This window comes from Acanthisitta chloris, unplaced genomic scaffold (genome assembly GCF_000695815.1).
Source record: "Acanthisitta chloris isolate BGI_N310 unplaced genomic scaffold, ASM69581v1 scaffold45956, whole genome shotgun sequence".
Lineage (NCBI taxonomy): Eukaryota > Metazoa > Chordata > Aves > Passeriformes > Acanthisittidae > Acanthisitta > Acanthisitta chloris.
Window position 1 is genome coordinate 15,595 of NW_008678451.1, and position 17,578 is coordinate 33,172.

Consider the following 17,578-nt stretch of genomic DNA (forward strand, 5'->3'; position numbering starts at 1 on the left):
TTGCACTTCACAGAATATGATGTGAATACAAGAATACTAGATCAGGGGTCCAAGAAAAGACTATGCACAGGTCAACTATGTATACAATTTGACAAGAAATCTTCCAAGCTTCCAGCTTTTCTGATGAAAGAAGTGACAGCAAACTTCAACTCTTCTTCAACAACAATGGTAAATATAGTGAGTCCTAGAGAGGGTAAGCCTAAGTCAGCTACTGCCCAGCAAGACAAACAACTTGATTCCAGCTCTTGGACCCCTGATTTATTGCCTCTCCTCACAGGAGGGTATAACACTGGCAGCAATTACAATAGCACAAAAACTTTTGGCATATGAAATATTAACACAGGATTGACCCTGCATTGCCCCTGCCCATCTCACACTATGTTTTCCTTTTACTCTCTTTTCCACATGTTCTAGTTACCTTCTCTACTCTAACTCTCTGCTAACCAACAGCTAAGAAACACTCAAGTTTGTTTTTTGTGTGTGTTTCTTAGATATAAAGCTCCTCAGTTAAAACCACGACTGAGGTAAAACAGTGTGTCATTTGTGCTAGGAAACAACAGTATCCAATGGTGAATACTCCTTTAAATTTCAGTGGTCCTGCCAAAATTAATGAAAAAAAAAGTTTTTTTCATCAGGACAAAATTAAACAGATGTAATTGATGAGCGTCATCAGAATTGGTACCACTTCTTGTCTTTGTACTTCATCATCATCTAAAAAAAACAAGGAACAATTTCTAATTACTGTTTCTATAATGGACCAAAATGCACAACACCACAAATCATACACTTACAATGTAGTGTGAGAAAGAGGGACTTTACTACAGCTTCTCAAAGCTACAACAACAACATTGCTGAAGAGTAAGGTTTATAGCATGATAAATTTTCTAATGGTAGCATCACTGCTGCTGACCTGGCCTCAGAAAAAGGCATTTTTGGGAGACTGGGATGGTTACACGGGAGTTCAGGGGACGGAAAAAAACCCACATGAAAATGAATGAGAACAGTTTTTCTAGATAGTTACTGAGGAATAAACCTAACTTGCATTCATGAGATTTGAATACAACAACTGGATCTTTCTTAAGGACCACAAGAATCTGACAGAGAATGTTACTCTTTTCCCATTCAGCAACCTTAATTTTTTAAGTAACAGTAAATGAGTCACGCTTTTAGAAGTTTACATTTCAACTCCAGCAGAGTGCATGCTCTAGATCAATGTGCCACAAGACAAAGCTGTTTACACTAGTACTTAATTATTAGGAGTAACAGTTGATAGATAAAAGGGAAATGTCCTTTATTAATGACACTGCATTCCCTTTAGATACCTCTAACATGCCTCTGCAGAACTCTCATTTACTTGACCATCAGTTTAATGTTCAGTTTAACATACCTCATGAGCATGTTTCGAGAAAGAATCAGCACTGTAAAGCATAGCTGCAGTTTTTTCGTCCAGTTCTCCTAGTCTCTGCCCTCTTTCATCCAGTGCCAACCGAGCTCGTGCGAGTTCACCAACTACACCAGATGCTGCTCCTTTGACACCTTCAATCCCCCCAGGTCCTGGAATATGCTGGGCAAGACTCCTTGATGCCTTCCCAGATGCTGATTCTCCAACTGGAGGCATTTGCAAAGCAGCAAAAACAGAAGAGTAAGGTTTTCTATCACTATTACATAAATATCAATCTAACTAGTTTATAAAGAGGTGTCATTTCTTTGCGTGGACACCAGACGCCTAATCCTAGGTATGACTATGAGCAACACTCTCTGCTCAATGTTATTAGATGTTACTAGTTAATAAAATTGAGATTTTCAAACATATTTCCAAGTTTCCACGCACCTTATAAAACTGTAACCTCTTCACAGCTCAAGTGTGAAACAAAAACTCTCAATAGCACTAGCATCACAGTCACCAACAGAACTGTGCTGGCCAAGAGTGTTTTTAACAATATAGCTTATTTCACATGAAATGTGTTACGAGTTCAGCAGACAAAGCAGGATCATTTAGAAAATACAACTTGTAGTAAGTTCTGGAAATGCTTTGCTGGTGTGTAAGCCAGCCAAATATGACTCCACCAGCAGAAGCTTCCTTTGATGGAAGCTCAATTTCAGATGCAGACACCTGAAAATTAGGTGTTTATGCTCTCATTACTGTTTAAAAAAAAAGTAATGTAACCATAAAAAGACACTATGGCTATAAGAACAAGTCAGCGCATCCTAAAGTAAACACTTGTGAATGGTCAACTGAACAGCTCCAAGACTCCAGTGCCCACACTGGGACATCAGTCCCATCTATGGACATGCCAAATCTCATGCTGAACTGTATACTCTACAAAAATGTAATTTTTTTAAACAATGAAATATGGTTTAACCATTTTCTCTTTTTCACCCCTAAAAAATAATATGATCTTGTTAAATAATTTTGTTGCAGTATTTCAAAATTTTCTGCTTTGATGTTATGCTTCTATTAAAAGCGATTTACATTTGCACTAATGCTATAAACATCTTTCTATGAATTCCACCCCCAAAAAAGAAATCATTTCACTTATTACAGATGCTGCTGTGACCCTCATGGTAAATATGGCTACTTTAAAGACATTTTCACATGTCTTTTGAATTTTCATTGAACTGGCTTTCAGGCTACAATTAATTAGGCTTTTTTTCCCCTCACTCAACACTATTTTCTTTCTGAAGATCTGAGCCAAAACTTAATAGTGGAAACTTTAAATGATATAAAGGGCTAGCTTCTAAAGTTACAAGCTCTTTTTCCCCTGTCCCAGCCATACTAATGAAACTACAATTTGTGCGTACAAATTTCTCTCATAGAATACCTAACCAACATTCCAAAGTATTACACATATATAAATACAAAACAGAAGTTTAACACAGAAAGTGACCTCTAAATGTTGGATATTGGTTCAAAATGTACAAGCACAAGTAACAAAGTCTAATTTAATTTTTATCGTAGAGATCAAAAGAACCAATATAAAAGAAAGGATTGCCAGGGAGCCTTGTCCACTTTAACAACTATGTTTCATGTTAAAAAGGAAACAGTTCTTACAAATCAACATGCATAGTATGGTGCTACATTTAGCAAATATGTGAATACGTGGAAGTTATTTCATTTAAAGTGCTGAATGCTACCACAGCAAAAAAAAAAAAAAAAAAAAAAAAAAAAGAGATCAAAACAATGAGAAAATGATAAAGCAATTAATATTTTGCCAAATCTGAATTTCACCAACCTAGAAACAGAGGACTGAATTGAATGATCATACAGTTCTGTCCTTGCCCTCATTCCTAAGGCATCTGCACAAGTAAAATGAGGAAAATCTAGCAAATTAACTGGAGAGGAGTTTGAATTTTCCTGCTGTTCAGAATAGCTTTCTCCAAAAAAGTCCCTTTACCAGCATTAATAAAACCATGGTCAGCACTACACACTTCATAAATATTAATAAAAATAAGAGTAGTTGTCCCTTTCTTGTTTTACAACCTACTCCTGAATAAACGAGGTAAAAGAGCCTGTGAAAAAGCCATACCAAGCTTTTCTGATCTTGCTTGTAAGGTGTACAACACACATAAACATTCTCTATTTTACTTTTTGCTTTGCACATGTAATGTTTATTAACACAGGTAATACAATTACCAAGGATCACTGGCTTCCTTGAGTGGAAATACCAGAAAAGTAACAAGTAATAAAAACTTACAGAGTTCTTCTCTGTCAAGTGACTGTGCCCCACCTCCAAAGAGGCCTTTAAAGAACCCCCTGTTTGGTGCTTCTGGTGTTTCTACAGGAGTGAAGAGCTCACCCAACATTTCCTTTGCAATGAAGAAGAGACATAACAAGGCATACATTAGTAAAATTAATGGAATATTCTTACACTTTAAGGACTTAGTGGATTTGATTTCAAAAGGAATATGCTGTAATGGGCATCTGCCTTTGCAAGGCAACTTAGGAAATAAAAACTAAACACTTACTAAGAACTCTGTCTAAACCATCTGTTCTGATGGCTGAAGCTTGTAGCAAAGAAATGTGTTCAAGTGAAGCTCTATTTGCCCCTCAACAACTCGGGCAAAACTCCTAATTCTGTTCTATTGAAACGATATCTACGAATACTCATATCCATGCAGCAGTACCCAAGTAGAGCTTACAGCCTGCATCCCTGCTATTTCACTATTATATACAACTACCAAGCTGAAGCATGACTGACAACCTTTTCAAGCTGTTAATACCCCTAAAACATAATAGCTTCTTTCAAGGATCTCGAGTTAGCATTCCCTGCTGGCGTCAGCACACACCTCCACCAGCATCAATTGAACAAGGGAATTTTAACTGCACGTTAAACAAGGAAATTTCATATCGAGCAAAAGGAAATTAAGAAACTGATTCAAATACAAGAGGATAGTAGGAGTGATTCATCCTGAATCAGACTCTAGACTGAAGGAAAAAGAAAGAGAAAAAAAAAAAATCAAAGCACAAGAGCCAAAGTGCTCAGCTTTATATCAATTACTGTGAGCATCGTGACTCTAGGAACCTCAGAATATATCTAAGAAAAAAGTAACTTTTTTAAAAAATTCTATTACCTGAAGATTTTCACATGTTTCTTGGCTGTAGGTGAGCCTCTGTATTTCAGTTGGTGAGACAAGATAGAGTGCTTGTCCATTATTAGTGAAGCAGAATGTTCTGGCTATCCGCATATTGGTGAGTGGCAGGTAATATACATCCAACAATGGCCTTAAACTTGGCAAACTTAAGGAAAAGAATTAAAAAAACCATATTAAATACAGCGGAAATGTCTATTTTTGATTAAATGGCCCATTTTTAAACTGCAATACATTTCCTCTTCACCATCTGCATGAGTACCATGTAAACAGGGTATCATTTAATACAATCACAATCTCAAAATACGAGGTTTTTCAAGGTAGCACCTCAGAAGTTAAGCTTAAACATCTGCATCACAGATGCATTTAAAAGCAATATTTAAATGCTACTCTGAGCATATAAATCACAAATTTAGTATTTAGTGAATTAGGCATTATTTAGTAATTACCAAAGTATTTTGACAAGTATATACCAAGACTTTACAATTAAACATCCTGTCTCTTCTCTCAGATGAAGAATTTCTCCTTGACTAAAAATACAGGTCTAAAAGATCTCTCCTCAAGAACACAAATATGCAGCAGTGTGCTTTCAAAGCAAAGTAGAACTCAGTATCCTCAATCTTATGAATTACATCCACTTTTGTTGTCTGACTAGGTATTTAAGAGAAAGTTCTCTTAGAGCAAAGTTTGCTTACCTTGTATTTTCTGATTCTGCACATGTAACTGCAGTACCTACTGCATCAATCTACTGAAGAACAGACACAGCACACTTGAGCTATAACAATGTTCCTGCTACGAAACATTCCTCTCCTCTCCCTCAAAGTAATAATAAATGCACGTAAGAAATGACAGAACATCTGATTTCTTGACAAGTGGAACCCAAAATAAACTGCTGTCTCAGAAACATCCTCCATGAAGTTTTTGTAAAATAATTTACACAAGTTGTTAGCTGCAAATGTCCCAACAACACATTAAGCAGCTTCTGCTGCAGACACAATCTGCATAAGGTCATTATTTCTAGAAACTAAAAAAGTAACAAAGGGGCATACTGAAGTCAAAACCAGAGAAAGATGTAATTACCACAACAGTAAGTGTCTAGATGCCTTTTTTTGGTTTGTTTTAGGTTGTTTGTTGGGGTGTTTTGGGTTTTTTTTGCGTGACACTGAGATTGCCTTTGGAGGCAAGTTTTACAAGTGAGAAATAAAAAGCAAAATTTCTCGTAAGCACATCATCCAGAAATGACATTTCTGCCATGCATATGTATCTAAAGTAAGAATATTTCTAAGGGAGAGCTCGTAACAGGGAAGTGTTTTGCTTCAGATGAATGGAAGCATAAAACATCCTCACAGCTTTGAAAAGCAAAAATGTTAGATCAAGTAGGACAACCTTGACATCCACGTGATAGAATTTTCATAGATTATGTTATGGATTTGTTTGTTACTAAGTACTATGTAAATTTATAACAGTAGATAAGTATTGAGCATCTTAGGCATGATATAGTGCTCTGACAACTTTACACAAACCGTATGTTAAGTCCACTTCCCAGCAACAATTCATGCTTTTGAAATGGAGCTAATCTTTGGAAGTCCAACTTCCCTGCACAATGTAACAACTCAGTATTTATCATTTAGTGCTTACCTCTTTGCAGAGTTCATTAGAAAACAACATGAATCCTGAAGACAGGATTTGTTTCAATATATGGTACCTGAACATTAAGTTCAGTTTTAATTAGGAAAAACAACAGTCTTTGCCTCGTGAGCTGAGCAGCATTTTGTGGAGATGCTTAGAATGTATGTTGGGATATACATCAGTGGAGGTAACAGACTTAGAATCAAAACTTATTTTTTACTTGTAATATGTATCAGCTTTAGTTTTACTCCTAACAACTTACTAAAGAAGTATCTTTTAGAGAATTTCCCAAGGTGAGAGTGTCTTTTGGCAGCCTTAAGAATAACCTTTTGGGAATTTTACTAGCATAATTTTATAATGCCATGTTCCACATTCATCTTAGATTAAGCCATGACTAAACTGCAGGTGCAAGGGTGTAAGTATATACACTCTGCTGTTCAGAATAAAATAGCATTTAGAGACATTTAAGAAATAGGACATGAAAATTACACAAATGACATGTAAGTATATTCAAACACTACTATTACACATTTAAACTCAGAACTAAACCCCCTACTTTAGATAACTTATTCCTACATAACTACTAGCAACTGATCTTGCCTTTATAGCCTGAGTTTAAGGCCTTTAAGACACAAGCAAGCTACAGAACAAAATAGTAAACCTGAGGCAGAGCGTGATACATACAGCTGCACAAAAATAGGCAGAGTTGTGGTCAGGTACAAGCTAAAGGTCTGACTCAAGTCAGTTTCTCCATCAGGGAATAAAATCACCTTTTAGACAAACTTCAACTCACGGACCTATATTCACACATTTGGAACTATATGTTGAATCAGGGTAGCTCAAGCTAAAGTGGTAAACTTTTTCATGTGTTTTAAAGGCAGAACTAATAGGAATGTGCAATCAAAATTAACAAGGCCCAAGTATTAGAGATTCATCAACACTGATTGAATGTAGGTTTTTGTTTAAAGTCATATTCTCATGGAAAACGAATCTTTCTATGCAGCAGAAGACTATTTTCCCTTTTTATATTTGAGTTACTATCAAATAGGTCTTACCTAAAAGTCATAATATGTCCATTGGCACAGAAACATGCAAGGCAGATACTGTTACTCAACGACACTATGTCTCCACGAAGAACAAAAGAAGTATCTGTTATATTTTGCTTATAAATACAGTTTTGGGATGGCAGTGAGATAACCTTTGCTTGCTTTTCTGAACATATCACTGCATATTGGTTTTCACTGATTTCCTGAGAGGAAGAAGGGGACACTGAGACAGGTCGTCGTTTTTTTGCTTTATCTTTTTCATCTTTTTCTTCAGGAACATTGTGTTCTCTCCAGGGTTCATGTGCTGGTGGGACCAAAGATCCGGTGGTATCCAAAAAAGCCATTCTCAAGATTGCCCCTTTTAGCCTCAGGATTGTTCCTAGGAAGAAGCAGTTGAGCACATTTCTAAAACAGTTCTAAATTGCATTTCAAGCTGCAAAATATTCCTTTAAGAAACTAGCAGAACGAAAAGAAAACAAGAACTTCGGCTTGCCTCTGTAGCAAACCAGATGTACCAAAACCTTTGGGCATTTATCTAAAACCAAATAAACATGCAAGAAAATATTTGACCAGTTTTCAAGGGTTAAGAGTATGCATACTCTCCTGTTAACTTAAATGGAAACCTATACGTTCATTAAGAGAGCCAGGCTGGCATGCACATTTGTATTCAATTTCAGTGTCACAAATGCAACTCATTCCATTCTCTCCTGAGGAGTACACAGTGTGCTTAATATCAACAATAAATGTTATCAGTCAAATGTGAGCACCACCTTTTTCTTCAACTGGTTCAGAAACAACATACGTTCTTTATTCCCCCCCTGCAGTTTACACTTGAATCCACTTCTCTAACATAAAATGAAAGTGGGAAAGTTTTCCCTCTTTACTGTTCAAATCATTGTCTCTGCAGGCCAGATCTTAAGTGAATAAATTTCTTATTTTTCTTACATTCACTCACACAAGTAAAAACATGCACATTTGCTAAGTACAAAAAATACCATACATGTAGCAATATCAAAATTTTAAGGATCCTGGTGCAGATGCAGTGATGAAACACACTGTGTAGCTGCAGCCTTGCCTTTAAGATCAAATGATACCAAATCTGAATACCACTGCCAATACCTTACTCAATAGGCACAACTCACATATATGGTGGTCTAGAGGCTACACCATTCCTAAACACTACTACAGTCAAACAGTACTGCAATTTGAGTCTCTGATACCATCTGTGTGAGCAAAATGGACTAGAGCAGCGTGTTCTGCATGAGATAGTGCTAGCAGGAAAGCTAAATCTATGCCTAATAGTGTATCCAGCAAACCATTAATACACAATTACAACAAAATCAGTTGCTATGGATCAAGGAAACAAGATACAAGATCTTTCACAGCAATCCAGAGGAATATTTTGTCGCTAATATTTCAAGCTAGTTGTTCAATATACAGCTTTAATTTGTATTCCTTTTTCTTGAGACAGGAAAACAGAAAGGTTCTCACCCCGTGACTAGAAAGCCAATAATAATTACTCATCTCTTCTACTCTGTATCACAATTGCTAACATGTTTTTTTCCGTAAGTATGGACTAAAGTGGTATTTTTTTATTTTACAAGATCAGTCTAGATTTTAAACTTTGTAGCTAGATCAATGGAATATATATTTTTAGTTAAACCATAATGGAAAAGAACCCCACGGTTTCCTAAAAATGTATCAGAGACTTTAGCCTGTCTGCTTTGTACGTACCACTAGGAGAAACAATTACTGGCTGAAGAAGTCTTTGCTCTCCTCCTGGGGGTAAGTTCAGTACAATGACAAGTACTGTACCCAGCGTGGTCCCAACCCACAGGCATGGGGAAGGTGATGTATCAGCCTTTCTTGTGAAAGTCTCACAAAAATGAAGAGCTGAAATTGCCTCGCGTGACTCTTTATCAATGCTTGTTACACTAGAACTTCGGGATCGACTGAAAGAGTTGTCTTTGACATCTGAAAATAAATCAGTATTAATTAACAAGAATAGCAAAATGCAGGATTAAGAGAGTTCAACTGGTTTTTGTTCTCTAGCATTAAGAACTATCGTTCTATTGGATATTAATCAGGGATATTAATCCTGTATTCTTCTTTAGTATTTTTCCTTTTGGCACAGTTTTCAACACTGCATCCTGAGCAAAGCATCCCATTTTAATGCAGAGGTTGCCATTAGGTAATTATCATGAACAATTTTTATGCACGTTTCTGTCTTTTGGGAACCGAGATAACAGTCATCAAACAGGACTCCTTTAAAAAAATTTAATTATAAACCTCTCTGCCAATTAGTTCATTGACCAGATCAAAAAATACTGGCTTCCATGGAACACAGTTTACTAATGTCATGAAAATACAAATTTTACTTCGGGAACTGCAGTGACATCCAGACAGCGTGATAACATGCTGCCTGTAATGACTCACAGTAATGTTGTTCCACTTTAGGAAACCTTATGGAGAAGTTCTAACAGGCTATTTACACCCCCCAAAACTTTTAGCAAGAGTAACAACAAATACTACCAAATACCACCTGGTACTGGTAGGCGAAGCTGAGTATTTCCATTTTGAATGCTGTACCCAAGTGCCATAAATGGCACTAAAGCTTTTCAGGATGTCTTGCTCACTGCTTAGCAAATGAATTCTAATGCTAACAAAAGCTCAAAACAGTAAACATGCTGCTCCACTCTAGCTGTGCACTGCCTGTACGTGCAGTGATACCTAACAGCCAGCGTGTCTGAATTTATCTGTGCATTCACAAATTAATGCTTTACTTTCTCAATTCATTACTGCAAAATTAGACATTTAATTGGCATAGATGTAACTAGCATCTTTAAAACAGGATTAAGAGCTAAAGAGCAACATTCAATGACATACTTTTTGCAAGTGTTACTATGTTAGTTTCATTACATTATTGCAATACTTTCTACAAAGAACATCTAACATGCATTTGAAAAGCAAACATACTATATTTCAACTAACTAAATACAGACATCTACTCAACACAAACAGTGAATCTTCTTGGGACATAATTGTCTTATTCCAACAAGGATAGAAAAAATTATTGTCCTGTTGAATTTTAGCTGTTAAATGTAAAACATCGATTATAGAAATAAACTAACTTAACCAGTCAGATGTTGACATCCTTAGTTTTCATATTTAAAAACAATGAAGCCCAGAGTAAAACACTGAAAACATTTTTATGCTTTTTAAATTTTTCTAATGACCACCACCTCTTAAGATGCTTGGGGATTTTTAGGCTTGAATATTTACTAATTTTAAGCTTTTTTCAACTTTAACATGGATTAATCAGTCTGAACATAATCATACAGTAACTGCAATAAGTGTAACATTTAATGTGCATTTGTGAATTCAAGCTGGTTGAATAACATGAAGAGCATGTGTACAAATTCTGGAAGTGTCAGAATGGACAGGAAAAAACCCAATAAAATTTAACTTGCCAGACAATATGAACATGTTTGAGAGTGGACAATTCATTCAGAAGAGAGAACTGAGGGTAAGAAGTTCAACTGCTTTAGTGCATCTTATTTATCCTGAAGTCAAGGAGGAGTCTATGGTTTGTTAATGGATTAGTTTCAAGTGAAGAAGATGGAAGGACAGTGTGATGAACCACTAAACACCACTTCATCAAAAGGAAGGAAAGATGAGGATCTTTTGAGCAACTAAACCAAAGAACAGGACCAAGTGACAATAGATCTTAATCATTGGACTACAACATTGAAAAGCAATGGTATAATGCAGACTAGGGTACGTTCAAGATAGCTTCTGTTTTAGCAAGGGGAGAATGGACATAGAAGCACATACTTTTGATTTTGGTTTAGCTATTCAAGGAGGAAAAGTGGTAGGTTAAAGATATAAAGACAGAAAACTAATTTGAAAGAATGAGATCATGTAAGAATAGGTTTCAAGAAGCCATGGAAAGAAATGAGAGAAAATGGTAATGATAATGAATTTGGGAGAAAGGCATTTCAGCTGTCTCTTACAGCCAGGAGGTATGGCCACAAAAGTGACAAAAAGAAACACATGCATGCCAACAATCTTTGAAGAACACCACGCAAAAGCTACCCCACACGGAAAAAAGAGAAGTGAAAAAAGAAAAGATTACAAATGCTTAAGGAAGTTACTTACAGACCCGAAAACCTACAAGAATTTTACACAGAACAACATGAAGCATCTAAGTGCAGATATTCAGATGTGCAAAGTCAAAACTAGTCAAAGGCTTCAGAAGTTGAAGACTGTTTTTTGAGTATACCAGAAGTGAGGTGACAAAACTCCCCTCTCATTTCAGTAGAAAGAACAGCAAATGTTAAATGATGTAGAAAACAGTGTAACTCTTTCAGGATTGGAAAATGCTGAAAAAAAAATCAGCTTTCTCTTTTCTCCAGTCTTCATTAAAAAAAAAGTAACACTTCAAAGGACTTATTGCCATCAAAGAACTGGTGGTAAAACAGTTGAATTACAATTGGATAAAATTTAAGTACAAATGTGTTCCAGTTTGCAAAGTATGATAAAATTCCTGCTATAGCAAAATTATCCCTAAACCATTAGTAAACACAGTAAGGAAGAACAGAAACAGATTGAAAAGGGAAGTCAAATTCTTCTGCTTTTTACGAAAACAAGACCACAGTGAAATCCTTCTATTTCCAGGCACTGAGTTTAGAAAGATGAGGAAAAATTCCAATTCCAGAGGAGATTAACAGAAGCCATCCAAGGTTTAGACAACATAACCTAAAGAAGGAGGACCTGAATTATATAAAATAAAAAAAAAGCTGCTAAAATGAAATTAGAGATGACAGCTTTCAACAGCAAAAATAAAAAAAGGCTAACAAAGATAAGGAGCACTTGTTATCCCTGTTCATTGTGGAAAGGACAAGAAAAAGTTAATATAGAAGCAGGGAAATTTGACTAAATAACAGGAAAATTGTCTAATTATACTTTACATCATTGGAACGCTGTCTGGTATTTTTCTAAAAACTTATTTATCCAAGGCATATGAAGAGATCAGAGGGTAAATTGTAAAACATCTGTATCCTTGCCACAGAAATGGATTAAAAGATCTCTGAGGGTTCCTTCCAACTTCACATTTCTCTGAGTGGGGCAAGCTGTAATTGTAAAGCAGGGTGGTCCAGCTCAGTTTCAGAATATCCCAGTGCCATGAACTTCTTGATAGCAGCAGCAGCTGTCAAATACACAGTGCTACAGCTGCCAGTCTGATCCTAGTCTGTCTTCTGCTGGGCTTGTGGTAGCAATTCTGCTGCAGAAACGGGAGCAGGCTGTGGCAGGCAGAAGGCAGCTGCATCTACTGCTGTAGGTCTACAGCTGTCCCCCATCATCTTTAGAGAACAAGGCAGGGGAACTGGATATGATCTAGAAGCTGGCAGTCAGAATATTAAGAAAAATTATCTACTCATTTATAAGCTGTTTTAGTTATGCAATGCAATGACCTTTAGTACTACAGACTTCACAAATGAACTGCTTCTTATATAAAAAGTTACTGTGCTTTTTCAAGAAAAATTGAATTCTCAGACTGGTCATCCATCCAAACAGCTGTCTATTATTTTCATTTAGAGAGAGTGGTCACAAGACAATTAATATTTATAAAACTATGTCCAACTATTCGTTGACAGGACCTCAACATATCCTGTTATTTTTAAGATATTAAATCTTTCAATGTAAAATGTATCAGATGGTCCTAAACAGGCAGCAGTTTTCCCTATGTTACCTGCTTATTCATGCTTTTGCTATCACAGCACTACTGGTAAAGTGAGTGACAGATGCCTAAAAATTATGACGAAAATGTGATAAGCCATATACAGGAATTGCAGGCTTACCTTATGATGACAGCAATGACATTTTGTGCCTGAGAGTCCCCAAAAAGAGTGGAATTAAAATTTTAGTTCTATACTTCAGACAAATGCAACATAAAGCCATGATAGCTTACATAATTTAGGACTCTAATGTACTTGCATTCAGTTTTAGTAAAAATAAAATCAACTATGTAAACTTACCTAAATCAGGCTTTAACTCAGTTGGCAAACTTAGCTTCCTGGACATCTTTGCTGAAAAGTGAAGTATATCTTTCTTTTAAAAAGAATAAACATAATTCTGCTGGCCTTCATTTGCTTCTTTCTCAATATTTCATACACATTTTTTAATTACATTAATTGTGGTACTTAACATGATTTCTGCCAAAGCAGAGCCTCACTTCCATAAGCAAGCGGTGCAAAGTATACCATGGAAGACACCAAAATCCCTAAATACAGCATTTATGACTTTTGCTGAGCTTGATTTCTCCTTAGCCTTCAGGATGAGTTGGATGAATTTTGCTTTGGCTCAACCTCAAGTTTTAGCTCCTCTGGTAAGAGGACAGAATACAGACTCTTGGCTATTGCAAGGATGTGTACTGAAGCTGATATGAAGTTAAGATTCCATCCCCCTTTCCTATGCCCTACTTTCTGATCAAACCTGAAACATTTAAAATAGAAAAAAAAGATGAACTTTGAATTACACTAAAACATTAATGCACACGTGCAAAAAGCCAGTCATCGGAAATGCAATCTGCAACCTTAGAAGAATGGAGACATTACAGAGAATAATCACATAATCAGCACCATGCAAACACTTGCAACACCAAGACTCTATAATTTTGATAATACTGCTCAAGTGAAGAACAGCACTTTAACTCATCCCTGACTTGGAATTTTTTCTTTATAGAACAGAGATCTTGCAGTCCATTTAAACTGAAGTACAATACTAACAAATGCTGCTATGATAAACATCACAAGTAAACAAGTAGGCATATATCCCTCTTCCAGCTTTTTTTTCACCAGTTACTGGAGAAGGAATTATTTTTATGTAGCTCAACTACTAGACCAGGACTACACTCTGAATTTATTTCTCAGCCACATGCTTGAATGTTGATATATAATTTAATTCTTCACTATCTGGCAAGGGTAATACTTCTTTTCCTAAAGCAGATGTTGAGAATAGTCTCGTAATTCTAGGAGTACCTTGTAATGGATACCACTAATAAAGCAGATTGAATCTTGCTGCTTTTCTCTGTTAGATATGGAGTTAACTCATTCTAATTATCATTTGAACAGAAATCATTTCATTTCCTATGTACCCTGAAGAACAGCATGTGATTTAAAGTTACTTCCACTCCTTCAAAAACTGAAATACTTCACTCCATCATCAATTATGCTCATCAATTTTACAAACGCTAGTTATCTGAATAGTTGAACAGTTTTATTCTTGTCATACACCATAAAAATTTGAGAATAGGACTCCAGAAATAATCTTCTAATTTCCTTCATGTGTCAATATTAAAGTATGTTCAAATTAAATTGAAATTACTTACTCTCAGGCAGAAATGCTACTCACTTATTTTAGTGCAGGCTGAAACTGAAAAGGGCAGTCTGACTACATGTTTTCTACCATCATCCTTGCATTAGCACTGGCACATGCCTAGCTTAATGGAGAGTCCAAAACTCATCTAAATGAGGTTTCTGCCAAGGATTGTTTCCAAACAAGATGAACTCCTGTTTCAGACCAGAGCTCAGCTCTACAAACAGAAAATAATGGTTCAAAACAACACTAGTGACCAGGAGCCCATCTTTTTGCTGTCAGCTTGAATTTATATCAGCTAGCAAAGAGATCATGAAATCTCATCTGGAATAGTGAATTACAAGATAAGCATTCCTCATATGACTTGTTTTCTGTGTTAGACATTTAAATCATAAAAGCTGAGATATCGAACAAAACCTCAAGTACGCACACAGAAAATAACTGGAGTTATTTTTGGCTTTTAACAGCTTTTACCATGTGTGAATACCAGCAATGATTAATTAACTTAGTAACTGAAGACCAGAGAAGTAACTTTTGGCTTTTTGAATAAAACATTTAGCGCAATTTCAACAACTTGGAGAAAACTAACAAAAAGTTATGAGGTAACAAAAAATATAGCAGGTAATAAGTACAGGCAAGTGTGTTGGATTCTGAGAGCTGAACCACAGTTTTAGCTTTTTGTTGCTTAGTGAAAGTCCAGCTGTGTGAACTAGGTTGTTAAGATAAAACAAGTTTCTCAGACAATTTTCAACATACACTGAACTATGCATCATTAATGGGACAACGATGAATTGTTAAAAAAGATATCATTGCTGGAAATTGCAATTTACCGTGCTGTGAAAAAAACCCACATTTCAAAACATACATTAGTGCGTCAAAACCCACAATAATTCAAATGTAAGAAATAAGAACCTATTTAAGTAGCAATGGTGCCATCTTGTGTTTAAAGAGAAAACTGGCTAAACATGCAGTAAGAAAACAGGAACATTTTGCCAGCTAAGCTGTTTTTAACTAACATTACTCAGTGTAAAAAAAAAAAATCTGCTTATATGTATATTTGGCTTATGGTTTACAATAGTTTTGGTAAATTCAGTTTTACTATGCTGCAAATGAAAGCCAGCAACATGCCAGACACCTTGTACAAAGCAAAAGATACAAGTCAGAACAAAAGGAACACATGATGAACATCTACAGAGAGCATTCGGTGTCAGGCTTTTCACTCCGGTTGTACAGCAGGGCAGAGGTGATGCTGACTGCTCCTGCTGTGTGTGGCTGACCTCAAGCAGTAGCTGTCATATCAGAGTTCAATACCTCTCTTGCAGGTGGTAGTTGCCACAGCATTTACAGCCAAGACTACTCTTCTGCAACTGGTACAAGATAAGGACAGAGATCTGGGAGCTGGTTTGCTCCTCCTGGCACACGGCTGTGCAAGGCAACAGTGACTATTTTGCCTGTGTGTAGACAGACCTACATTTAATATTCCTCTAACTTGAAAAAACTAGAGTAACACACAGGCACACACATTCTTTCTGTTATATATCATTACTATCACATGAGAGAAATGTCCAAAAGCAAGGATTCCTGGAGATTTCTCATAGGTAAAGCTTGAGAAGGCAGGTGCTAAAATATGAAAGGTTGTCTTCGCATAGCATGTTATATGTCAGAATAGCAGGCTCAGTCTTCAACAATTCAATGAGGAAAATCTGAAGGCTGAGACATGACTGAACTATCAACAGAGTTACCCTAAGCTGGTTACTTCACAATGTATAGCACATCAGTATGAAAGCTACACACTAATTTCTCATCCATTCCTTATTCAAGGAAACAGTCTAAACCCTTTAAAATAAAATTCTAAAGACTATAAAGAAGACAAGCATGTTAGTGTTTTGACAGCCAAGAAAACAGTTTATAAAGCCTATTTCATATAGCATTATATGAGAAATAATTAAGCAGCTTAGAATTTGTTAGACATACCAAAGTTCCCAAATTATTCTATACTTGACAAGTACACAGAAGCAAAAAATTTACATTACCAATTTCAAGATACTTATAGAATTGAATATTGTACTGGAGACTGTAAAATGATAAACAGATTATCAATGCTGAGATCTCTAAATTTCATATGAGAATAATACAACCATTTTACAGGAGAATCTAAGAAAATACGGATACATCCAAATTTAGATTAAAGTATTAAAAGCACATTGGAAGACAGTTTTAATCTAGCATTAGGGCAAACGAGGACTTATTATGAGCATCTTAAGATTTGATCCCATGAAAACAGCAATAACTGTCAATTTTCTTGCAATGCTTGAAAAATTTAGGTGCCCACTTATAATGAAACAAATGTGAGAAACCTCAGTAACATGAAAGGTGATAAAAGACTGGAATTAAATGTACTCTGCTTAGCTCTACTATTACTGTTTGCAGTTGGTTTTAAATTTATAAACTGGAGTAGATCCATTTTCCAGAGAAGTATTTGATACGCAGACTACTAGAACAGTTATAAAGGTCTTAAAATCTACAGGATTTTGCAGGAACCTTTACTAAAGGTTTTTCCAGAAATGGTCCTTACAATACATGTTAACATCCAACCCAATTCACAGCTATGATATTTAATCACCTGTCTCTTCATGCCAAATAATGAACAAACCAAGGTATGAATAAAACAGTTGAAGTTTTGCTTTCACTGAAGTTGGATCACAATGTCTTTCTATTAAAATGACATGGCCTTAGAAATTACATACTTCCTACCAATTCTTCTTTCTGTAAATTCATCTACGTTTAGTACACTTCTACAAACTATTTCATAACATGTTGTTTATACTTTCTAACATTTCCCATTTCTAAGAGAATACGATGTGTCCAATAAAGGCCACAGTGTTTTCTAAAATTTCTAGGTAAATTCTAGATAACAACAGATTTGATTGAGATGT

General features: G+C 35.8%; 1 protein-coding gene across 1 annotated transcript; it reads right to left on the reverse strand.

Moving 5' to 3' along the window:
- Positions 1-402: 402 nt before the first annotated feature.
- On the reverse strand, positions 403-13,350 carry LOC103804253 (syntaxin-binding protein 5-like). The gene is made up of 7 exons (XM_009076854.1): positions 13,304-13,350; positions 9,000-9,239; positions 7,275-7,644; positions 4,573-4,738; positions 3,696-3,807; positions 1,388-1,608; positions 403-711 (listed from the first exon to the last, which is right to left on the reverse strand). The coding sequence occupies exons 1-7, from the start codon at positions 13,347-13,349 to the stop codon at positions 670-672; spliced, it is 1,197 nt and encodes a 398-aa protein (XP_009075102.1). The 5' UTR covers position 13,350; the 3' UTR covers positions 403-669.
- Positions 13,351-17,578: the final 4,228 nt, after the last annotated feature.